Here is a 26,980-nt window from a genome sequence, read left to right as displayed (position 1 = left end):
CACCAGTGAAGTTATCTAGTCATGGACTTTTAGGAAGATTTTGATTAATTCAAACTCTGTACTTGTTATAGATCTGTTCAAATTTTCTCTGTATTCTTGGTCGGTTTTGGTAATTTGTGTGTTTTTAGAAATTTGTCCATTTTATCTAGGTTATCTAATTTGTTGGAGTACAATTATTACAAATAATAAAAAAGATATAAACTTTTTATTTCTGGTAGGCCAATAACAATGCCTCCACTTTATTTTGTGATTAATTGGAGACTTTTCTTTTTTGCTTTGTCAGTATAGCTAAATGTTTGTCATTGTGTTGAGCTTTTCAAAAAACCAACTTTTGGTGTCACTGATTTTCTCTATTGTTTTTCTATTCTTTGTATCACTTACCTTCACTCTAAGCTTCATTATTTCCTTCTGTCAGTTTTGGGCTTACTTTGTTCTTCTACTTCCATTTCCTTAAGGTGAAAATTTAGATTATTAAGATCTTCTTTTTTAATGTAGGCAATTACCACTGTACAATTCTTCCTGAGCACTTCTTTCTCTGTTTCCTGTGAATATTGCTATGTTGTGTTTTTATTTTCATTCATTTCAAAGTATTTTCTATTTCTCTCTTTGATTTATTCATAGATTTATTGGTGGTTTAAGATTTTGTCTTTTAATTTCTATATATTTGTGAATTTTCCACTTTACCTTATGTTGTTAATTTCTAGCTTCATTTTATTGTGTTTGAAGAAGACATTTTAAAATGTACTGAGAATTGTTTTGTTGAATAACATAGTCTATTTTGAGGAATATTCTGTGTGCATTTGAGAAGAATGTGTATTCTGCTGTTTTTAGGTGGAGTGTTTTCTATGTGTCTGGTAGGTCTAGTTAGTTTGCAGCATTGTCCAAGTCCTCCTCCATTGCCTTATTGGTTGCTTACCTAGATGGCCTAACTATGATTGAAAGTGGGATATTAGAGTCTCTAATTACTACTATAGAAATGTCAGCCAATATCTGCTTATAATTTGAGACTCTGTTATGTGGTGTGTACATGTTTATAATTGTGAGGTCTTCTTGTTAAATTAACCCTTTTGTCAATACATAATAGCCTGTTTATCTCTTGTAACAATTTTTTTTTTTTTTTTTTTTGAGACAGAGTCTCACTTTGTTGCCCAGGCTAGAGTGAGTGCCGTGGCGTCAGCCTAGCTCACAGCAACCTCAAACTCCTGAGCTCAAGGGATCCTCCTGTCTCAGCCTCCCGAGTAGTTGGGACTACAGGCATGCACCACCATGCCCGGCTAATTTTTTTGATATATATATTTTTAGCTGTCCATATGATTTCTTTCTATTTTTAGTAGAGATGGGGTCTCGCTCTTGCTCAGGCTGGTCTCGAACTCCTGAGCTCAAATGATCCGCCCACCTCGGCCTCGCAGAGTGCTAGGATTACAGGCGTGAGCCACCGCGCTCGGCCTCTTGTAACAATTTTTGATTTAGCATGTATTTTGTCCAATATCAGCAGAGCCACTACAGTTCCCTTTGGTTACTATTTGCAAGGATGCATGCTTTCCATCCTTTTACTTTCAACCTATTTGTGTCTTTTGATCTACAGTGAGTCTATTGTAGGCAGAATATAGGTGGATCATGAATTTCGGGGGGTTTATAAATCTATTTTGGTGTCTCTATATTTTAATTGGCAAATTTAACCCATTTATTTTTGAAGTGATTACTGATAAGAATTATTTCTGTCATTTTGCTATTTGTTTTACATATGGTTTCTATATGCTTTGCTCCTCAAGTCCTTCATTACTTCTTTCTTTTGTTTTTAATAGACTTTTATAAGTATGCCATTTCATTTTCCTTTTAATTTTCATTTCTGCATATTTTTCAGTTATTATCTTAGTTGTTACTCTGGTGATTACAATAAACATCCTACATTTATAACAAGCTGGTTTGAATTGATACCAACTTAGCCTCTGCCTTTATATTGACATTTTCACAAGATATATACTTATACCTTGTGTATCCTTCACATAGATTAATAATTATTATTTTATGTATTTGTCTTTTATGTCACCAAGGAGACAAAGAACGAGGTTATAAACTAAAAATACAGTACCAATGGCTTTTATACTTACCTATGTGGCTACCTTTACCTGTGTTGTTTATTTCTTCATATGGATTCCAGTTACTACTTAATATCCTTTTATTTCAATCTAAAGGACTCCTGTTAGCATTTCTTATATGATAGGTCTGCTACTGATGAACTCCCTCAGTTTTTGTTTATTTGGGAACATCTTAATTCACTGACAGTTTTTTCATGAGCACTTTAAATATGTCATTCTACTGCCTTCTGGCCTCCATGGTTTCTGACAAGAAATCAGCTGTTAATCTTATTGAGCATACCTTGTACTTAATGTATTGCTTCTCTTTTGCTGCTTTCAAAATACTCTTTTTGTCATTTTTTTTAATAGCTTGATTTTGACAAGTCTTGGTATGGATTTTTCTGTGTTTATCCTGCTTGGAGTTTTTGGATGTGCAGATTTATGACTTTCTTCAAAATTGGGAAGAGTTTGGCCGTTATTTCTTCAAATATTCTTTCTCCAAATTTTCTCTCTCTTTCCTTTCTGAAATTCTCATAATGCATATATTAGCTTGCTTAATGATATCCTAGAGGTTCTTTATAATACATTCACTTTTCTCCATACTTTTTTATCTTAAGTTTATTTTTAGAGCGGTTTTAGTTTCTCAGAAAAATGAGAAGAATGTACAGAGATATCCCATATGCCTCTTACTCCCTACACACACATAGCCTCACCTATTATCAAAATCCTCCATCAATGTGGTACATTTGTTATAATTGATAGACCTAAACTGATACATCATTATCACCCAGAGTCTATGGTTTACATTGGAGTTCACTCTTAGTGCTGTACTTTCTATGGGTTGACACACATGTATAATGGCATGTATCCACCATTATAGTATCATATAGCCCTAAACATTCTCTGTTCTCAGCCTCTTTGTCCCTTTCTTCCCCTTAACCTCTGACAATGAGTGATTTTTTTTCTTTCTCCATAGTTTGACTTTTCCACAGTGTCATATAACTGAAATTGCACAGTATGTAATCTTTTCAGATTGGCTACTTACATTTAGTAATATGCATTTAAGTTTCCTCCATTCCTATTCATGGATCAGTAGCTCATTTCTTTTTTAATGCTGAATAATATTCCATTGCCTCGATATACAATAGTTTATCCATTCACCCACTGAAGGACATTTTGAATGATACTAAGTTTTGGCAATTATAACTAAAGCAGCTATAAATATCCATATTCAAGTTTTTCTGTGGACGTATGTTTTTAAGTCCTTTAGGCAAATACTAAGAAGTGTGATTGCTGAATTGTATGGTAAGAGTATGTTTAGTTTTGTAAGAAACCACCAAACTGCCTTCCAAAGTGGCTGTACCATTTTTCATTCCCACCAGCAATAAATTAGAGTTCCTTTGCTCCACATCCTTACCTGAATTGGTGTTGCCAGTGTTCTGAATTTTGACCATTCTAATAGGTGTGTAGTGATATCTCATTATTGTTTTAATTTGCATTTCCTTGCTGACATATGATTTGGAACATCTTTTCATATGCTTATTTGCCATCTGTGTATCTTCTTTGGTGAGGTCTTGGCCCATTTTTAAATAGAGTTCTTTGTTTCTTATTTTTGAGTTTTAAGATTTTTTTTTTTAAGAAATAGGGTTTATCTCTGCCACCCAGGCTGGAGTGCAGTGGTGTGATCATAGCTCACTGCAGCCTCCAACTCTCAAACTCAAGCAAGTGATCCTTCCACCTCAGCCTCCAGAGTAGCTAAGACTACAAATGCATGCCTTCACACTCAGCTAATTTTTTAAAAAAAATTTATAAAGATAATTTCTTGTTATGTTGCTCAGGCTGGTCTCAAACTTCTGGCTTCAAGATATTCTCTCACCTAGGCCTTCTAAAGTGCTGGTATTACAGGTGTGAGCCACCACACCCAGCCTCTTAAGATTTTTTAAAATATATTTTGAATAACAGTCCCGTATCAGGTATGTCTTTTGCAAATATTTTCTCCCAGTCTCTAGCTTGTCTTTTCATTCTCTTGACAGTGTCTTTTGCAGAGCAGAAACTTTTCATTTTAATGAAGTCCAGTTTATCAATTCTTTCTTTCATTGATTGAGGCTTTGGTACTGTACCTAAAAAGGAACAGCCAAACCCAAAATTATCTAGATTTTCCCCTATATTACCTTGAATTTTGATAGTTTTGTACTTTACAATTGGGTTTGTGATCCATTTTGAGTTAATTTTTGTGATGGGTATAAGGTCTGTGTCTAGATTCACTATTTCCTGTGGGTGTTCAGTTGTTCCAGCTATTTTTTAAAAGGCTGTTTTTTCTTCATTGTATTTTCTCTGCCCTCTTTCAAAGATCAGTTAACTATGTGAGTCAATTTCTGGGTTCTCTATTTTGTTCTGTTGATTCATTTATCTGTTCTTTCACCAATACCACTCTGTGTCTTGATTATCATAGCTTTATAGTAAGTTGAAGTAGAATAGTGTCAGTTGTCCAACTTTGTTCTTCTCTTTCAATTTTATTACTATGTTGGCTTTTCTGGGTTTTTGTCTCTCCATATACTTGTTAGACTCAGTTTGTTGATATGTGCAAAATAATTTGGTGTGATTTGATTGATTGGGGTTGCATTGAATCTATAGATCAAGTGGGGAAGAATTGACATCTTGACAATACTGAATCTTCGTGTCCACGAACATAGAATATCTCTCCATTTATTTAGTTCTTCTTTAATTTCTTTCATCAAAGTTTTGTGGGTTTTCTTATATAAATTTTTTAGTTATTTTGTTAAATTATACCCAAGTATTTTAATTTGAGGGTGTGGTAATGTAAATGATATTATGTTTTTAATTTCATATCCCACTTGTTCATTATTGGCATATAGTAAAGTGATTGTATATTAACCTTGTATCCTTCAATGTTGCAATAATCACTTATTGGTCTTCATTCTTTTGTTCCATTCATTGGTCTGTAATTTCCTGTTTCTGTTTATGATTGGAAATTTTTTGTTAAAGATTAGGCAACTTGAATATTACAATGTGGCAAATGTGGTAATCAGATTTCCCCCATCCCCAGGATTTTCTCTTGTTGACTGTTGTGGGCTGTAGTTGTCCATTTGTCTAGAGACTTTTCCAAAATATTTTTTTGCCTACACTGTATTCACTGTCCTGTGTGGCCACTGAAGCCCTTGTTCTATTATATCTGAAATCAGCTTGATAGAGATTTTCTTATCTCTTATCCTAGTCCTTTTCTTAAGCATTAGAAGGCAAAAATAAAATAAAAATACTCCCCTGGTCTTTGCAGATTGGCTCTGAGCTGGGGCATTCTTGCAACCCTTAGCTAGTCTGCAATTCTGTTTTAGTCTTTACCTCCTGCATGAACAGAGCCCAAAGATCAGGCAGGGGTATAAGCCTAAGATACTCTAAGGTCATTTCTGAGCATGTATCTGGCATTGAGCATGCATGTTGCATCTAGATTTTTTAGTGTATATGGTAGCTCTTCAAAGCCTATATTTCCTTCAAGTATCTTCCCCCTTAGCTTCCTCCACCTCGAGATTTTTGATTAGTCTGCTTCTTGCACCCCCTTGCTCCAGGTGGCTATGGGCTATGTATTTCCTTAAGTGCTTTTGGCTGATTACTGCCTGGGAAGCTGCTTCCATCTGAGGGTAGCCTCCAGATAAGTCAAAATGCACAATCATAATGTTTGGTAAACAAAGTGAGTATTGCATTCCCTGGGAACAGCAAGCTGCCACCAGAAATTCAGGTCATCATCTCCATGGCTACTATCAAGCTGAAGAATGGGGCATAATAAGTGGGTAAAAAAGTTCCACAATACTTTGTCACTAAAATTTTATGGCTTTTTTTTTCTTTATTAAGCACTCCCTTGGTTGACATAAGTTTTTTTATTAGATTACCTACATTAAAAAAAATAGTTGGATTATATCAATTTTTACCAGCTTAATGATTGCTTCAGTGAAAGGACTAAGTTTTTGAGCTTTTTACTCTGCCATTTTCCATAACATTACTCTAACATCTACAATTACATCTTTTGACAATATCCGTTGATTCTCTATTCCAGTCTATGATAAAATTAATGATTTCTCTTTTTTGTTGTCGTTTTTTTATTTTAGAATATTATGGGGGTACAAATGTTTAGGTTACATATATTGCCTTTGCCCCACCCAAGTCAGAGCTACTAACATGCCCATCCCCCAGACATTGTACACCATTACTATTATGGAATATACCCATTCCCCTACTCTTCCCCACCTGCCTGACACCTGATGAATGTTACTACCATATATGCACATAAGTGCTGATCAATTAGTACCAATTTGATGGTTAGTACATGTGATTTTTTTCCCTTTCTTGTGATACTTCACTTAGTAGGATGGGTTCCAGCTCCATTCTGGATAATACAAGAGGTGCTAGTTCAGCACTGTTTTTTGTAGTTGTTTTCATGGTGTTCATATACCACATTTTATTAATCCACTCATGTATTGATGGGCACTTGGGCTGTTTCCACATCTTTGCAATTGTGAATTGTGCTGCTATAAACATTGAAGTGCAGATGTCTTTTTATAGAATGTCTTTTTTTCCTCTGGGTAGATGACCAGTAATGGGATTGCTGGATCAAATGGTAGTGCTACTTTTAGCTCTTTGAGGTATCTCCATATTACTTCCCATAGAAGTTGTGCTAGTTTGCAATCCCACCAGCAGTGTATGAGTGTTCCTATCTCTCCACATCCACATCAACATTTGTGGTTTTAGGACTTTTTTTTGATAAAAGCCATGCTCACTAGAGTTAAGTGATATCTCATTGTGGTTTTGATTTGCGTTTCCCCGATGATTAGAAATGTTAAGCATTTTTTCATATGTTTGTTGGCCATTAGTCTGACCTTTTGAAAAGTTCTCTTCATGTCTTTTGCCCACTTTTTAATGCAGTTGTTAGATTTTTTTTCTTGTTGATTTTCCTGAGTTCTACATAGATTCTAGTTATCATCCCTTTATTGGATGTGTAGCATGTAAATATTTTCTCCCATTCTGTAGGTTGTCTGTTTGCTTTCATGATAGTTTCCTTGGCTGTGGAGCAGCCTTTTAATTTGATCAGCTCCCGTTTATTTATTTTTGTTGTTGCTATGATTGCTTTTGGGGTCGTCTTCATAAATTCTTTCCCTAGGCCAATATCTGTAAGAGTTTTTCCAACATTTTCTTCTAGAATTCTTATAGTTTCATAACTTAGGTTTAAGTCTGTTATTCCTCATGAGTTGATTCTTGTGAGAGGTGAGTGTTGCAATTCCTGTTTCAGTCTTCTGCATATGGCCATCTAATTTTTCCAACACCATTTATTGGATAAGGATTCTTTTCCCCAGTGTATGTTTTTGTCTGCTTTGTCAAAGATCAGATGGCTATGTGAGGATGGTTTTTTATCTGGGTTCTCAGTTCTGATCCATTGGTCTATGTCTCTGTCCTTGTGCCAGCACCATGCTGTTTTAGTTACTATAGCCTTGTAGTACAGTTTGAAGTCTGGTAAACTGATGCCTCCCAATTTCTTCTTTTTGCTTAAGGTTGCTTTTGCCAATGTTATTCCTCTTTACTTTCTCTATCCTTCCTGCCCTTCATCATGCATTCTTTGGACAGTAATATGGTATTTCTTAATGTTTATATATGTACTATTAAAATGTTTATATTTATATTATTTGATCCATCAACTTTAAATTATATTTGTTGAGCTCCAGGTCTTACAAATGTAGCAACTGATGAATTTACTATCAATATATTTTCTCCTCTACTTTCCAATATTTGTTAGGTATATAATTTCTACATTTCAAGGGGATAAAACAGTTTTATTCTTTCTGTTGAACTGTTCTCTTTATGTGTTTTTTCTTAGTTTTACAAAGATATGTAGTCAATAATCATGGCAATTCCTTTAGCTTTTGTTTCCTCATTTATACATTTACTTTGCCTGAATTTTGTTCTCTACTGGTTTACTCAAAATGTGCTAATGCAGAGGAAAAAAAAATGGTGGACTAGAAGCAGCCTGTCAGCATGCCACTTCCAAGGAAAAAGTGAAAATTGAAGGCAGCTGCCTACATATGAATCACTCTTCTCTGAAAGAAAACTGTGAAATCACAGAGAAGAAATGCAGGACACTCAGTGTGGAAAAAGAAAAGGTGATGGGGCAATATATTTAACAGTAATAAGATACCATGAAGACTATACTGACTTAACTCTCCCTGATACATGATGTGCCTTTTAGTTTGCAGTACCTCTGAGATGTTGCTCAGTTTCACCTTTCTTTCGTTGTTTGTTTTGTCTTCCAATTCCACATACACTGGTGATCCTTTACCTTTTTACTGTCATCTAGTTCCATATTTTTTCTCAAATCCTTTAGATCTTCATTTCTATCTCATTTTATTTTGTACAAAATCTATTTTTCCTTCGGAAACTTTTACTTTTATTTTAATTAGATGAATTTTTTTCCCTCTTCATTTCCCTAATTCTTCCAGGTCACTAAAACTTCCTGGATTGTCTGTATATAGAAGATTTCTGTTCATGTGTGAGAGTGTCTCTCCCTTTAGGAAGCTGGTTTTTGCTGGACCTTTGTGAGGTTTACTGCCAGGCTTTCTCACTATTTTCTATGCTTCTCTGCTCTTCATTCAGCTTTAGTGTCACCTCAGTTACTGACAGTTATTGACAACCCTTACAGTTATTTTGGAGAATATGCGTCTATCTTTTTCTTTTATAGGATTTACAGGAAGTAGAAAAGCAGAGATACGATTTACACAATCATGTTGACAGTGGAAGTCTCGTCTTTATTTCTGCTTTTCCAAATAATTATTTCATGGAGGCTATGATGGGGTTTATTTTTAATTTCTCAATGGATTTGACACTTGTTGACACCCTTCTGCTTGAGACACATGCTTCCCTTGGTTGTTTCTCTAAGGCATTTTCCTGCCCTTTTGGCCACTCCTTTTTAATGTCTTTGCAAATTACTCTTCAATGTATCTCTTAAAATATCAATGTTCTTCAGACCTCTGACTTAGTCCCATTGTCCTTTCAGTCTTTGAATTTCCTTGGCATTCTTGAATATTACCATGATGTCATTTACCATCAATATGCTGATGGCTTAAATGTATATATTTAGCCCAAATCACTTTCCTGAGCTCGAAGTCTACATATACCTCTGTCTATTGAACATCTCATTTTGAATATCTTGATGACATCTCATCCTGAATTCTAGAACATTTTCCTGGATCTATTCATCCCCCAGTGTTCCCTGTTTCAGTAAATGCCATGACTATGATTGAGTTGTTTATTCCAGAATTCTGGGTGTTATTTTTGACTGCTCCCTCTAATTCAGCACATTAATCTCAAAACTGTATCAATTATTCCTCCTAAATATACTTCAAATTAATCTACTTCTCTTCATTCCCATCTCATCCTACTAGTACAAACCATCATTATCTCTCACCTTGACTGATTTTCTTTTGTCTGGATTTGGACCTTTCCTGACCTCATAGCCACATAGTGATATTTCTAAAATACAGATATAATCACTTCTCTCCACTGCTCGCACTCCCACACAGCCTCCCATTGGCCTTCAGACTGCTCAGCCTACATGTCCCGCCTGGTTCTGTTTTCTGTTGATTTCCCTACCCTCCCACTTCTATAGACTCAGCATGTCATTACTGTGAATTACAATGCCAAATTATAATTGTTTGATATAACAAAAAATACTATTTTAATTGATTTACTTAATGTACCTTTTAAAAAGTATTATCAGTATCTTCTTTCTTAAAATTATTTCAAGAAGTTTTAAGATAATAAAATAGAAAATCAAGAGAGGTAGAAGTGAGAGCTGTGAATGATGATGGCTCTCTTCAGCATTTATCTTTGGTTATTGAGAGAGGCAGCACTGGATATATAAATATTTGGGAGAAAATTTCCTGTTTAGAAAGTAGAACAAAAAATAAATATTAATGGAAGATACCTGATTTTCTGTAAAACTTTGTCATCGTAAAATTTATCTACAACTCTTCCATGTACACAGAAGAGGAAAGATCTGCTATTTGAGGGATGATGCAAATACATGCAAATTATGTTCACATATTAATACTGACATTATATGTATTTTCACATATTAATGTACACATTAATTTTGTTAAATTTTTAACATTTAATATATCAGGTATTTAAAACTTGAGTGAAGTTGGAAATGTCAAACAATTTATTTGAAGATACATCTATATTTTAGCTGTTGATGTACAATTAGGTATTAATAATTTTGAAGTTTACTTCCAAATTCTTAAATATCTTCTATAGGGGCTGACAGATAGTAGTTTAGGAAAGCACTCTACAGAGTAGGTATTAATGTATATTTTCTTGTTTGTATTTATCTGTATTCTATCATGCCAACAATTTAGGTAAGTTTGTAGAAATGTATTATAATATTTATGCTTAAGTTTATAATTTAGTTTTTAATTTATTGTTTGGCTTGTTTTCTTAAAGGATTTAGAATTCATTCAACAGCACATAATTTACTGAGTGCATACTATGTGCTAGGTTCTATTCTTGGTATGTGAGCATACAGCTACAACTGTAAAAAATTTTCTAGCTTAATTGAGTATAATCCATGTGTGTGTGTGCGTGCACATGTGTGTGCATGGGTATGGGTATGGAGTGTGGGAGGAATACAGAGTAAATAAAAACAAGTAAACATGTACTCTATCGCTTTAATAAGAATATTGCCAGAAAGAATTGATATAATGCCAAAACAAAATATCAAGAGAAAGTAAGAATACAGACCTAAAAGCCCCTTGTTTTTCTTTCTGTGCTAAAAGCACAGCAGTTAAATTTAGTAAGAACTGGATCATTAATTTTATAGACATAAACATGGTATAAAGAAGACATCAATTTGAATTATTGCAAAAAATTTTAGTAAATAAATATCTCTAGCCAGAATATAAACAAGCAATCTTGAAAATATGTGTTTTACTTCAATTCAAGAGTACATACGGCCTTTCATTTCCCAGAATTTCAGTAACTACGTAGTAAAATGCTTTTTAAAAAAACAATTGAATACTTGTGATTAATTGTCATAGTACATGGTCATTTTGAATTATTATATGTTTAAATTTGAATTAGTTAATTTAAATATTTGCCATATGTCTACTGTGGGACAGTCATCATGTTAAAGCCCTGGAGAAATAGCAGGGAACATAAACATAAACATAACCAGCCTTTCAACTCAGAGAAGTCAGAATCTAAGATGTGTATTATTATTTTTTTATAAAGCTCTTTGTTCTGAGCATCAAATGATTATCATTAAACCCATGAAAGCAATTGCCTTCAGAGTCATCAGTTTGTATTTTACAATAATGAAAACCATTATATTAATTCTTCCTCATTTTTTTCAGGACTCTAAACCTGTGCTTTGAGTACAAATTAAAAACTATTTTATTATAATCTTTCCACTGTTTCATTATAATCTTTTTACTGAAATTATATCACATAAAAATAAGTGATGATTTTGTCTTTGTAATTTGTAATTAGGTGATATTTTGTTCATTGTCTATTATTATCCAGTGTGGAACCTGGGTTTTCATTTACGGAAAATGTTCCTCAGAGCCCTGCCTTGGGAAAAGCAGATTGGGGTGACCAGACCGCCCCGCATCAGGGGCGCATTCACTCTCTGTGAGAGACAGTGGAGGAGGGGGCTCCTGGGAGTGAGCAGGAGACCCAGACAGGAGAGTGTGCTGAGAAGACCCTGAGACTCCTTTATGCATCACTCGATCCTCCTTCTTCCCTCCCAGTGTCCTCTTTCTTCCTCCTCCCCATGACATCTTCCCTACTGCTGTCTGCGGTGATGTGAACTGAAAAGGTTGCCTAAGGAACTGTTCACTTCAACTTGAATTTACAGTGTGATTTGCTTTGTTTTAACACTTAGGGCTCTTAAATTCTTAGAAATACTCAGAAATACATGGTTCTTATTTTTTATTCTTCTCTCAAGAACCTTATTTGGAGTAGGAATTGAAATTAGTACATCCCTTATGGAAAATAGTATGGAAGTTCCTAAAAAAATTGAAGTGAGAGGGGGTGAGGGATGAAAAAATTACCTGCTGGGTACAAGGTACACTCTTCGGGTGATGGGTACACAAAAAGCCCAGACGTCACTGCTATACAGTATGTACATGTAATGGAACTCAACTTATACCCCTGTAACTATTAAAATAAAAAAGGGAAAAAATAAAAAATAAAATACAATATGATCCAGCAATCCCACTACTAGGTATATATACAAAGGAAATGAAATCAGTATGTCAAAGAGATATCTCCTGCCCAAGTTGTAACCAGGGCCAACCCTGCTTAACTTCTGAAATCAGTCAAGATCAGGTGCTTTCTTGGTGGTCTGGCCCCAGATGAGATATCTGTACTCCAATGCTTACTGCAGCACTATTCACAATAGCCGAGATATTGAATAAGCCTAAAGGTCCATTGACAGATGAATGGATAAGGAAAATGTGGGGCGTACACACACACACACACACACCACACACACACACACACACACACACACAATGGAATACTATTCAGCCATAAAAAAGAAATCCTGTCATTTATGGTGACATGGATGAACTTGGAGAATAATATGTTAAGTGGAGTAGGCCAGGCACAGAAAGACAAATACTGCATGATCTCACCCCTACATGGAATCTAAAAAAAAGTGGAATTTGTAGAAGTGAAGAGTAGAATGGTGGTTACCAGGGCCTGGGCAGTGGCGGTAGAGGGGAGAGGGGAGATGTTGGTCAAAGGTAACAAAATTTCAGTTAAATAAGAGGAATAAGTTTGAGAGCTCTCTTATACAATATGGTGACCACAGTTAATAACAATGTATTGTATTCTTGAAAAATATTAAGAAAGTAGGTATTAAGTATCTTCACCACAAAATGACAACTATGTGGGGTAACATGTATGATAATTAGCTTGATTTAGCTATTCCACAATGTGCATATATTCCAAAACATCATACTGTATGTAATAAACATTCACAATTTTATCTGTCAATTTAAAAAAATAAAAAAGAATTTTATTTGGAAAAAGTTCAAATATAATCGGTTTGCTTTGGAAGCACTATATAAAGTAGGCACAAACACTAGGCAATTGTACTTACGTAATGTGGAAACATTGTCAGTTACCACATCCTATTGTGCTCCCTTATGAAAATCCACAGGAGAAGATTTTATTTAATCTCAATTATAGGAAAAGTTGTTCTTTTCTTGAGCTTCTGGCATATTGACCCTTTTGGATGCTGAATTTTATTACTGATTTTTGTTTTCCTTTTTGTTATGATGAGGGTGAAATTTGGAGACACTTGTGGCCCACCCTTACCAATTATACAGGGATTTTTAATATGATTTTAGACTATCACAGCTTTTTTATTATTCTGTCCTTATATTACCCTAATCTTCCAGTCACTTATTTTATGTCATTTTATTTATACTCCCCAAGTTTCCCAGTCTCTAGCCTTAGGGCTCACCCTTTACCCCGATATTTACCTAGCATACTTGTGAGACTTAAAGTATGAATTCACAGGAAAGGGGTGTTTATACCTTCTTAATGGGTGCTGATGTCCCAAAGCTCCAAGAGGTGATCCTGGCTCAAGGATTAGGCCCCCTCTTGTCTACTCACTCTGTGGTGCAGTTTTCTCTCTGCCCCTTTCCTCCCACCCTTAGGCACAATAACTTCCCCCTTACTCCCGAGAGAGGGTTGAGAAATAATGGAGGAGAATCATCAGTGAACTGAACAGAAACCGTTCAAGCCTGACTGTCACAGACTGTCGTTACAGAGTTCCCTGCCCATTTCCTAGCAAAGGTGTGTCTTAGTCGCCTTCCTCACTCTTCCTCGGGCTCTGTTCCTGCCACATGGTTTGTTGGGGGCGGGGACTTGCTATGTCCTGAATCCTTTGCTGAACTCTCCCCATACTGCCTCCCTCCTCTCCGGGCACCAAAGGAAAATCTCTACTAGGGTACCATTCGGAGAAATTTTGTCCATTCTTTGCTTCATATTCTCCCATCCAGATCAGCATTTTTTTTTTTTTTTTTTTTTTTATGAAATAGCTGAAATACAGAACAGTAAAAAAAAAACACAGATGTTCATATAAAATGTTTGCTCTCAAGTTCCTGTATCGGATAGTTGCCCAGGTTGATACCTGAGTGGTGGCAAAGAACCCAAAGTAGCATTGTGATTTATCTTCTTTTTTTCTTTTTTTTTTAAAAAAGATGGAATTCTCTTCTAGGTTTCAGGTATATTTTAGCAGCTAAGTGGATGTGAAAACTGCTTTTTTTTTTTTTTTTGGTTTCTTTTCTTATAAATAATTCTCTTCATTGCAGGATCTTACACATTTGTTCCATGGCTTCTCAGCTTTAAAAGAGGAAGAGCTCTAGAAGAAAAAGAGAATAAAATATTGGTCAAAGAAACTGGTTACTTTTTTATATATGGTCAGGTAGGTTCAGATCCCAGTTCTGCTTTCCCTGTGCAAAGCCTCCCATTCTGTGCTCCTGTCTGATGAAGTTTTTTGGTTTGTTTCTCAGGTTTTGTACACCGATAGCACCTTTGCCATGGGACACCTAATACAGAGGAAAAAAGTTCATGTCTTTGGGGACGAATTGAGTCTGGTGACTTTATTCCGATGTATTCAAAACATGCCTGAAACACTACCCAATAATTCCTGTTATTCAGCTGGTAAATAATAGTTCTCAGACCTGCTTATTGTGGAATGAAGACAGTTTGATAAAAAAAAAACCTGAGCAGCACAATGTAAAAAAGAAAGAACAGTGCCCTAAAGTATAAATAGACAGAAAAAGATTCCTCAATACACTGTGTTTTTGTCTTGAATGATAAGCTAGTCTATTTTAATTGAGGCAGAAGGAATCAATACTAATAGTGTTACCATTTTCAGATAGATTTAGAAAGGGCAGTAACTTCATAGCATTCTACCTTGCTAACAATTCTGATGTATTTTCTCTGACCTTTAATGACAACATCTAACAACCACAGAGTGATTACCACTTGCCAGGCACCCTTCTCTGCACTTTATGCACGTTTGCTCATTTACTCTTTCCATTTAGGAGAGTTGGAATCTGAAACACAGAGAGGTAGCATAACTGGTTTCAGGGTGCCCAGCTACTAAGTTTCAGAACTTGGTTTACACCAGCCTCTTTTGTTCCACAGTGTGAGCCACCAAAACTCCTCCTTACACGCTGTGGAAGAAATGCCCTTGGCCAGGTTCGAAGGCCAATGGCTTCTCTCTCACTTTAGTACAGGTGACATCTGATATGAAGGGACACCAGACAGGTGACTTTGACAGGTGAAAGGTAACCCTACCTTTGAAAGAGCAGGGCAGGCCTTGTTAATCTGGGGCCTGTTTCAGCTGAATTGCCAATGTTTGCTTCATTTTATTTTTTGGAGGCGATTTCAAGTTAATCAAGGCTGGTTTTTTTTTTTTTTAAAAAAAAAAAAACGTATTCACTTTAAACACACTTATATTTCTCTGCTGATTTTGTAAGATCTATTCGGAACCCTGAGGAATGTCTTCAGTTCCAGACAGTTACCATGAATGACAGTGGAAAGCACAGGATTGGAGACTGGCTGTGCATTTTGAAGTCCTATTTTTCAAAAGTGTTTACACAAGTGCCCAGTAAACCAGTTAGAAACTAAGGAAGATAGTTCATAATCCCAGAGATGATGTCACTCTGGATCTGCAGCCACAGGCAGCTCTAATGGGGTGATGAGGAAGTTTGTCAAGGTGAAATTCCCTAATTTTCATAAAGAAATATTTCCCTGCACCCAGTGCTGACTAGTAATTTGGTGTTGCAAAATATTTATAAATGGCAAGTCTACTCCAATCTGTTATTTATTTATATTCATTTTTACTTAGAAGTTTACAATGAAATCCTTTTAAAAATTCACTAATCATCTGCTCTAGAATTTGCCTCTTATTAGAGTACTCTGCCTTACTTTATAAAGCATAATTAACTTGGCTTTAAGGATATTTTTCATTACTGATAGCTTAGTGTTGTATACGATAGCTGTTCTCTAGGAAGTTTCAGGTTTGCAGTTTTAATCTGTTCGAGGGCAATTTTTTTTAGAGCCATTAAAAACTCTGAGTTAGTGTATAAACATAGAAAGTGTTTCTATAATAACCTGAAAAAATATTTAAATGGCCAACTTAAGAAGCCCAACACAATGTAAATGAATCGCCTTTATACACAAAGCTGAATCTTATTCATTATTTTTTTAACAAAGTATGTTTATTGTAGAAAAAGTTATAGCTGATTGCTGCAATCCGGAAGAGTTGAAATAGCCAACAACTTAGTGTTGAAATTTTAGTTGTTCACACTTAATTAACTTCTGGAGTTAATATTACTTAATGCTCTGTGATCTATTGCCTTTGTCAAAATATGAGGTCATTTTTGTTCTCTATGATAATGACAAATCTATTCAACAAATAAATACCCATCTTTTTTTTTCTTTAACTGCATAATGTAGTCCTCAAATACTCTGCCAATTCTAGGAAGTGTACATGTTACCCTTAACAATGCCTAAAAATACTTCTCTTGTTTTTTGTCTATCTTGGCCTATTACAACAAAACAAAACCACTGGGGATGGGAACTTTTGTCATCCTTGATCACTCCTCTATGTTTGTTAGAAGGGTGTCTGGCACATAGTAAGTGTTCAATAAATAATCTCTTACTGGCTGCTGCTTGAGTAAATCCGGGTGCTTTGGGCTTCAGGATAGAACAGACATTAATTAACACAGATGTGTCTACGCAAGTAAATTTTCCCTGTATGTTAATGAAACAATGCAACTACTTTTTAAATTGCTAGTCATTGACTAACTGTACTGACAATTCAGATATGAGTTATTTTATTTGTTAGTTTCTTTATTTCTTCTCCTTTCCTTACTTCTCCTCTTTTGTCTTCTTCATATTTTTCTTTGGAAGTGGGGTCAAGAATGACCTGATATGCTGGGTGTAGTCCCTGAACTGTACTTTGTATTCCTGATTCACAGATGTATTCATCATTGTAAGTCAGGCACACACAGATTTATTGGTCATTTTTAAAGAGATAATTACACTGTCACTTTTGATTATAAAGACAGACATGGTCATCTAAGGACATAAAATATAGACAGTAATGTAAACGTAACGTAAATGTTGATTAAACCCATAGTCTGGACTTGAGAGAAAAACTATGGTAATGAATGTGCTATGTTAATACGTGGTCTTTTGCTTTTTAGTATTTATACTTTTATATACATATTTAAAAATATAATTAGGACTATCCAGTATATTTGTGTGTGTGTGTGTAATTGTTCACATTTTTATTTAACATTATTATAAAAGCTTTCCCCTGCCAATAAAATTAAGTGAAATATACCTTTAACTATATAATATTCCATCAAGGGATATGCTATGATTCAGCTAACTTTTTTCAAGTTAGATATTTGGGGTTTTTTTGGAGTCTCCATTTTATACACAGTAGGCAATAAATACACTTAGATCAGCTGTCATTCCTCCTGCTTATTTCTTCTTCTTCTTTTTTTTTAGGCTAATAGAATCATTACTGGGTTAGAAGTCCACTGGTGTATTTTGAAGTGTGAATATTTATGTCAACATTTTTTCCAAAACAAAATAGTTTTATTTAAGGTTCTTTTTTGTTTTCCTTTTCCATTGTACAACCGCTTAAAATTCTTGTAAATCATTCTTTCCCAGGCATTGCAAAGCTGGAAGAAGGAGATGAACTTCAACTTGCAATACCACGGGAAAATGCACAAATATCTCGGGATGGAGATGGCACATTTTTTGGTGCATTGAAACTGCTGTGACCTACTTAACACCATGTTTTTAGCTATTTTCCTCCCTTTCTCTGTACCTCTAAGCGGAAAGCACTTAACTGGAAATACCAAAAAGAAGAAAAAAAAAAAAAAGTAGTTAACCATAGCCTTTTCTATGAGCTATTTGTTTTGGTTTGCTGAAACTAGTCCAAAACAGGAAATTTAACAGACAACCACCACAGCCAAAGAGTGTCATGTGAATTACAAGAAATAGAGCCCATTTAAGGAAAGATAGAATTAGGAAGACTTTTCACTATAATTCCATTTGAACTATTTCCTGACAGCTTCTTGTCTTGGAGGAAGCAGTATGGATTTCTTCAAAAATAGTATTCCGTCATTTACTGTGAAATCAGTGCCCACGTCTGTAGGACGTTAAGACATTTATTGGAAATCTCCGAATCCATCTTCTATTTTTACGTTAAATACACCCTTCTCCTTTTCAGTTAACATTACTGAAAGTAAAAAAATAAAATATCTAGAAATCTTGCATTAGGTACATAAAAAATTAAAAAATCAAATATTAAACAATTAGACTGAAAATAGGATACATGTAACTACTTAAGTCTTTTTGGTTATTTCAAATTTGCAATTTTTATTTCTAATATTATATATTACCCAGATATTTTTCACAGGAAGGAAATAATTGCCTCATTTGTCTATGCTTACGTGTATTTTTTAGCGTCAATTTCAATTCAGAAACATTATTTAATGTAGGGTAATTCCCATTTATGCATTTAAAGCATTAATTGAAAAAATAACCGTAATTGTTCTTATATAAAAACAAAATCTCCAAAACAAGTTAATGAATACATTTGTGATAATGTAATATAATTTCCCTTTATTTCCTGTTCTTCTGTTTCGAACTGCTGCTATCATAGTTCACATATCTGGGCCTTTAAAAAATATTCCTGTTATTAGCTTTATAGAAGTTGAGGTTTAATTAAAATTCTTGGCATCCTGAAGTATGTCATATGTCACATGCTCCTTATGAAGATTATATTCCAGAAGACATCATCCTCGTTTTCACTTTATAATGAATCATACTTGAGAATGCCATAATACTTATCTTTTGTAACATCAGTTTCCTTTGTTTTGCTTGTCTTCTTATGTCATTAGTTTAAACATTAAGCAGTTTACATCATTCAACAGTTTACTTCCTTAAACAGCAGATGGAAGAATAGACTGCAGTCTACATTCATTTTCCCATCTACGTTAAAATATTTTTAAGATACACTTTTCAAAACAAAAACGATTTAAAATTTATGTCTAAACAAAACTGTTTAAATATACCTGGTTTCTATAATTTTTACTAATTCATTCAAAATAAAATATGTTTTGCAGTTTATATTGTTTTACATTATAATTTAAAAAGAAGATGTGGTAGGCAGAGTCGGAGTTTCGATACTAGGATAGGTGGTTAGTAATTTTTCTATTGTTGCTGCTAACTTGGATTGCCAAATAAAAGAATTCAGAGCCTTTTGCCTCATTGTCATCTATGTGTCTATGAACACCCGCCCGCCTTTTGATTTCTCTGTATATAATTAAATGTCACTCTAAAAATCAGGTAAAACATCGTAAATAAATAGGTGTTAGGGTGTTACAATAAAGTATTTGGAAATGTGAATATTTTCCACATTTGAAAAAGGATCTGTTCACATATGTATCTATCTAATTTTAAACTATAACATTTAGAAGACATTGGTTATAATATTACCTTTAGAGTTCTACTTATAGTAGTAGAATATAATTTATGAAGTTTTTGGTACAATATTAAGTGTGTGTGTGTGTATATATATCATTGAGAAAAGCTAATAGCAGGCCAAACATTCTTCTCCTTAAAAGCTGATTATAAGGTGGTAAAATTCCATTAAGACAAGTGTGTGGTAATGATCATGAATAGTATCACTGAGCACAATCTCGTTGTCACCAATATCTTATCATATCCAGGACCTAACCCTTCACTCTCATGTGATTAGAAGGTGCAAAGGAGAATTTCACTTATTATTAATCCTCATGATCTCAGATTGTATGATATGATGAAAAGACAAACAACAGGATTATAGATATGGGAGAAGGGAGGAAATTCTTCATCTTTGAGTTAGCGGCATTACATGTTTTTAAAACTTTTCATTTTGAAATAATTTCAGACTTTTAAAAAATATAGGGAAAAAAGTACAAGGGAACCTCTCACATTCCCTAAATGTTAGCATCATACAGTTCAAGGGTCAAAAATCAGGACAGTAGCATTGATACAACAACTAGTATACAAATCTTATGAAATTTGACCATATGCTAAATCATAAAGCAGGAGTCGACAAGTTTTAAATAGTTGACTTCATATCAGTTACAGTCTCTCTTTAACATTCTCTAGTAATTGAAATCAGTAATTAAAAAGTAAGAAAAATATGCACTTGGAAATCAAAATGAAAAAAGATCACTTCTAAATAATTTATGGCTCAAAGAGAAAGCATACAGAAATTAGAAAATGTTTAAAACTAGATAATACTTCACAAGAAAACTTGGGGTATAGTAAAATCTGTACTTACATAGAATTTATAAACTTAAATGCTTATATTTGAAAAGAAGAATGGTTGAAAATTTTGAGCTAAGCACTAATAGCAAAAAAAAAAAAGGTAAAAATAAAAGCAAGATGAAAACAGAGCAAACAAACAGAAAACCCTAAGCCAAAGTTTTATTAATAGAAGAAAGAAACTAAGGTTAGGAGCAGAAATTCAGACACTAGAAAATGAAGGTAAAAAACCAGAAGATCAACAAGGCCCTAAATCATTTGTTATAGACACATAAATATGATAAAATATTGGGAAGACTTTCAAACAAAAATACAAAAGACCAACATAAACAATATTAGAACTGAAAATGGGGACTATTTCAATCTTATATAAGTTATTTTAGAGAACAAAAAAGAGAAAATACTCCCAAGGTCAATTTATATTTCCTTCAATAATCTTGAGACCAAAATACCCTGAGGGCATAACTAGCAATAAAAATTACAAACCAATCTTACGAACTTAGATACAGCATCTTAAGTAAAATATTAGCAAATTGAATCCAGCAATATATAACAAAAAGATAATGCATGATAACTGAGTTAAATTTGATCCAAATATAGATCGTATCTATGTTAGCAAATGATATAATTAATCATAATTAAATATTAAAGGAGAAAATAATAGTATCACCTTAGTAGATCCAGAAAAACATGTACAATTTAATATTTATTTGTAGTAAACACTTTCAGAAAACTGGGAATAAAGAAAACTTCTTTAATAAACTATAGCAACCAAGGCAAGATAGCTATCACTGGTTAATTATCACTGTTTCTACATTATACTGAAGGGTTTAGACTAAATTTTAGCATTTATCCACTCCCTGCCATGGGCCCTGTGCAGATTCATGGTGGAGAGGTAACATGAGCAAGAAATAAGCTTTCTTGTACAAAGCTGCTGAATTTATGGGGTTGTTTGTTTTTGCAGCCTAATTGAACCTACCCTGACAGATACCTTTCAAGAATGAGAGTTCTGCAGTACATACCCATTCAACCTCCCATGGACCCCCATGAAACAGGGCCAGGGCTGCAGATTCCCATGTGTCACTTCCCCTTAGGCCATTGCTGTGCTCTTCTTCCCTGTCAAGTAACCTTGACTTTGTCTTGCATATCAGAGGCTGCTATCTGAGCTTTGATCCCAGTACCCTTGGGCACAGTGTTTTGCTGGCCAGACTACACACCTTCTCATCGGAACCGGTCCCCCTGCCCTACCTAGATGGATGAATGAGCCAAACTGCAGATTCTGAACCTGCTCAATAAAAGTCATCCTGTCTTAGGTATCATAATTCCTTGACTACCACTATAGCCAAATACACACACACACACACACACACACACTACAGCAGACTTCTTGGTGTGCCATCTGCACCCAGGGCCCCACACTCAGAAAGGCTCTGTACTCACTTTAATGCACTGCTATTGCTATCTTGAAATTCTTAATCATTTTTGAACAAGGGTCCCTGCACTTCTACTTTGTGCTGGGACCTGCATATTAGGTAGTGGTCCTGTTTGAAGACATTGGAGAGAAGTAGAGGATGATTGTTAAGAACGTGAAGTGTTGAGCCAAAGCTCTTAGCATTCAAATCCTACTTTGTTGTTTATTAGTTTTATAATTGGGGCTAGGAGGACAACAGTAGCAGTAAATTTATGGAGTTGTGAAAAATTAATGCACATATAAAAGCACTTAGAATAGTGCCGTGCATATTACAGTGTTAATACTTCTGCTTAAAAGATACACAGGCCTGTACCCACATACACAGACATAATAAGAGGAATTTGAATTGGAATTCAAAGAAAGGAAAGAGAAGTGCACTGTCTGGTTTCATTTTAGCAAGAGATCTAAAAGCTGAATTGGCAGGAAATTGAGGAATATCTGGTTTTGTTTTAAGATATAGTGAGTAGTTCAGAAAATAAAGAGAGAGAGATAGCCAGGCACGGTGGCGCATGCCTATAGTCCCAGCTACTCGGGAGGCTGAGGCAAGAGGATCGCTTGAGCCCAGGAGTTTAGGTTGCTGTGAGCTAGGCTGACGCCATGGCACTCTAGCCCAGGTGACAGAGTGAGACTCTGTCTCCAAAAAAAAAAAAAGAAAGAAAGAAAGTAAGAAGGAGAGAGAAAATGGAAGAGAGAAAGAAAGAAAGGGAAGGAAGGAAGGGAGGGAGGGAGGGAAAAGGAGAAATCAGCATCCTGGAACTTAGAACACCACTCTGGCCCCTCCTTCAGGTACCAGAATGGCACCCCCGCTCTGCCCAGCAGTGCAATGAAAAAGAAAACAAACAGCTATGGCTATGTCCTACCCACAGGCTGAAGATTTGGACAGGTGGGGCAAGGACTTCCCCATGGGAGCAGAAGGTTGCCCTAAATTTAACCTTATAGGAGGGAAAGGGAGCCAGGATTTAGGAATTGGGTGGCAGTGGAAAGAAAACAGAATAAGGGAGAGTTGAATGGGGATGAAAATGTCCAGGGGAGAGATTCCTTCTGAGGCCAGGGAACGTGCACAAGAGACCACTCTGTGGGTGTGGGCTGGGAACAAGTAAGGCAGGAAGGACTCTGTTCTGCCTGCACCCCCGGGACACCCCGCCCCACCCCCAGCCTCCCTCTAAACGCTAAGAAACTGACTGATCCTCCTAACGGGCTTTCCACGGGGAGGGAGCGTGTGGCGCAGGTTCACGATCACCAGTGAATAGGACACCGGCGTGGACAGCGCTGCATAAATAGGGATGGTCTGGAGAGCTGCGTGGGAATGAAAACACAGCCTTGTTTTTATTTGCATTTCAGATAAGACTATTGCATAATACCTGGCAATCTGACTCTCTTGGTAATCAAGATAAGTTGTTTTAATCTTTTCTCAAGTGTAAGCCTCAGAATTGACAGGGCTTCTAGGCAGGTCCAAAAAACCACAGTCAACGTGAGTAAGACGTTTCTACAACAAAAAACCACCCAATGAGGCATCCCCTCGACCTCCCTGGGAGTTTATGATCTAGTTTCGAAGTGGACGCCTCCAAGGAAGACAAGCTGTATTAGCGTTTGAAATCTGTGTCTCCCGTAGAGAACCAGGACGTGGTTTGTACATTGAGAGGCCCATCTCACTCCATTCCGGGAAAGGGAATCTAGTGCAAAGGAAGTTCTGTTTAACCCACGTTAACCGTGTGGATGCATGATGAGGAGGTAAGTTTCAGCCACTCATGAGTTTGAGAAGGTGCAGTAATGTTTATTTATGAAACTTACTAATTGGAATTGTAGCTGTTGCTTGAGTGGTCACTCCAGGAAGGTACTTGATAGTTTACCTTTGCAAATATATGGTGAAAGGGCCCCTCCGTTTCCCAGTGTGTTACAGTGGATGGCTCGTCTGCAGAAAAAGAGTCAACAGATGCTTGCCGAGCGCCTGCTCCATTTCCCACACACTTTGCTTCAGTAAACACAGATGATGAAGCGATAAATAGGAGAAGACTCCTACCTTCAAGCAGGCTGCCCCGTCAACGTGCCCTTTCCCCTGCACCACGCATTTGCTAAGCCATGTCTGCAAGCTGTCCTGGAGGCTCTCGCACCTGTCACTAACGCCTCAGCACACGCGTCCACGTATGCTTTCACAATAGACCCTGCTTGTTATTTTTACAAGTTAAAGAATTGTGAAAGCAGTCCAGGCTCAGAAACTTTAAATAGTTTATGCTAGTTTTTTCCACATTTCAGAACTACAAATTATGGCAATGATGTTGTAAATATTATTTAAAGATAGGGAGTAAATTTCAGTTTATAAAAAGACAATAAACAGAGTGTCTTATTGATTACACGGAAGAAAAACAGATTGCATATTTGAGATAAGGGTCTCGGATGACAGACAGATAAAAACCCTGATCAGGAAGTCATGGTTTTATAAACCTAGAAACAACTTTTTTCCCCCTCAATTTATTTTAAATGTAAATTTGATCCAGATTCTCACTTTAAAAAATAATGTAGCAAGTAAATATTTTGACTTTGAGCCTAAAGGTTCCTCTCCAGTTTCTAACATTGTGTTATCAAGAAGGAACGACGTTTTTCTTTTATGATGCAAACCATTGTGGGAACTGAAAATAAGGCTTTGGAGTTAAAGCCAGTTGATACATTGCATGCACAATGGTTACACCTGTACAAGTTGTTCCAGATTCTGGAACATGTCTAAGAGAGAATTACCTGATAGTGAAAAATTTGGAAACCGTGAAATAATAAAATGTAAAGGACCTAAAAATTTCTTTACAAAAAAGAAAGAAAGACACCTTCCCTTCAAATAAAAAGTCAACAAAGAGAGGGAGGAAGGAAGGAAAGGAAGGAAATATTTTCCATATTCGAAGAGTTATAATATGATTGGGAGTAAAATTAGAATCAATGGATAGAACTTGCAGATCTTTTTCTTTTTTCAAAAACTTTCTTAGGGAGTTATAATATATATACTATAAAATTTACCTATTTTAAGTGTAAAATTCAATGATTTTGGTACATTTACAAAGTTGTGCAGGACAGGAAGTTACAAAATTTACTTAAAAATATAAGGAATGTGAAATTAGAATCCTGCCTGGGAAGGAAGGATTTAGAGGAAGATGTAAAAAAAAACTTAAAGAAATAAAAAAAACTTTTTTTTGAGAAAAATCTTGATGCACCCTTTGAAAATATTTTTAGTATCTTTTTTACTTTAGAATAGATTTATATTTACAGAAAGTTACAGGATAGTACAGAGTTTCTAAACTCCCTACCCAGTCCCCCTGTTAACACATTACTTACATTATGGTTGTCACAACTAAGACATCAACACTGGCACATTGTTATTAACTAAAATTTTCTCTTTCTTTGGATTTTATTAGTTTTTCCACTTACATCCTTTTACTGTTCCAGAATGTAATCCAGTGTGGGTTTTTTTTTTTTTTTTTTTTTTTGCATACAGAGCCTTTTTAATATTGAAAAATCAAAAAAAATTGAACTTTCCATCACTAGGCAATATAAATTTGACCATCTAAACTTATAAACCCTGACTAAAATACAAGCAATCATTTCATTCATAAATGCTGTTTTTGGTTCCCTAATAAATCTAGCACTGCAGTGTAACAAACGTCTTACAATTCAGGGATATAAAAATATCAGCTTTGGTCTACATGGCTCCTTTACATCTCTGGTCTCTGCCGTTTCTGTTTTTCGTTGTTTTACATGACCTTGACAGTCTTAAGGAGCGTTGTTTAGGTGTTGTGTAGAGAGCCCCTCAGTTTGGGTCTGTCTGCTGTTTTTCTCCTGGTTAGAACAGGGTCATAGGCCTTTTGGGGAAGAATATCTTACAGGTGAAGTGCCTGGCTCATCACCTCAAATAAGGGTACGTGATCACCTGGCTGGGAAGTGTTTGTCAAATCCAGAAGTGTTTTCCAAACTCCCAAGAGATCACTTTTAAATTCATATTTTTTTCTCTAGTCGTGAAACTATGTAACTGTACATGCTACACTAACTTGGAAGCAACCCACAAAATGTCCGGGTTGAGCAATGCAGTGGTTTCCTTCCCTTACCTTGTTGTACACATGTATGACCACTAGAGGGAAGCACTTGAACAACTAATGTGTACAGTAGGGGTTATTCTCAAATGCAATTAAATAGAGAAATACTAAAAATCATAAAACCATAAACTGGATGAACATTAAAAGACAAACAGCCACTTTTAGTGTTTCTTTAACCCATATACCATGCCTAATGAAAGTTTATGATGTGACAGTTTCTCCTTCGTTCTTGTTTGGTGGAAACGTTGGTTCTTGTTGAGCTATACCAAATCAGCTACACACCTGAGAACTCTGATACACTTACAGCCCCCAAAACTTGGAAGCAAAGGTGAGAAATGCTGGCAGGAAGCTGCAGTAGAGAGGGAGACTGGAGGACAGGCTCCACCCTAAACTGGTTCAGTCTTTTTAAGACTCTCTTCCCATCTCTGACTTTAAATAGCTCCTTCTCAAACCAGCCTGGATTTACTAGAATATGGTTAATGGGATTTTTTTTCTTGGTCAGACCAACTTTTCTCTGGTTCTTCAATATCTCAACTTCCTAATCTCTTTCTAGATTATGAACCCTTTCTTATCTTCAGCCCCAAACATCCCATATCCTTGATCAAATACAATATGTTTTAAATTACATATCCTGACACATATACGTAGCACATATTTGCCTGCTTCTGTTTAAGTTTTTAAACTATATGTATATCAGGCACTGCTCCAAAACAATTTCACCTGTTATTTAATTTAATTTAAAAAAAAATAATAGGCTTTTTAAAGAGAAGTTTTAGGTTTATAGAAAAATTGATGGAAAAATTGGTAGAAAAAGCACAGAATTCCCATCCACTTCCCATTTTGCACCCACACAGTTTTCCCTATTAAAACCATCATGTTTTAGTGGGGTACATTTGCTACAATTAATAGAAATTTTTGATGTTCGTTGATGAACATTA

At 35.4% G+C, this 26,980-nt stretch overlaps 1 protein-coding gene across 1 annotated transcript in view; it reads left to right on the top strand.

The window, feature by feature from the left end:
• The window catches only part of TNFSF13B (TNF superfamily member 13b), a 39,782-nt gene extending 21,795 nt beyond the window's left edge, over positions 1–17,987 (top strand). Inside the window, exons 5-7 of the mRNA XM_069466936.1 lie at positions 14,462–14,574; positions 14,663–14,813; positions 17,847–17,987. Coding sequence (XP_069323037.1) covers positions 14,462–14,574; positions 14,663–14,813; positions 17,847–17,959 — 377 coding nt within the window. The 3' untranslated portion in view covers positions 17,960–17,987. The remainder of the gene's footprint in view (positions 1–14,461; positions 14,575–14,662; positions 14,814–17,846) is intronic.
• The last annotated feature ends 8,993 nt before the right edge of the window (positions 17,988–26,980 follow it).

The sequence above is a fragment of the Eulemur rufifrons genome, chromosome 4, assembly GCF_041146395.1.
Source record: "Eulemur rufifrons isolate Redbay chromosome 4, OSU_ERuf_1, whole genome shotgun sequence".
Classification (NCBI taxonomy): domain Eukaryota; kingdom Metazoa; phylum Chordata; class Mammalia; order Primates; family Lemuridae; genus Eulemur; species Eulemur rufifrons.
The sequence above is the reverse complement of the archived record's forward strand: the minus strand, read 5'-3'. Positions and strand labels throughout refer to the sequence as shown.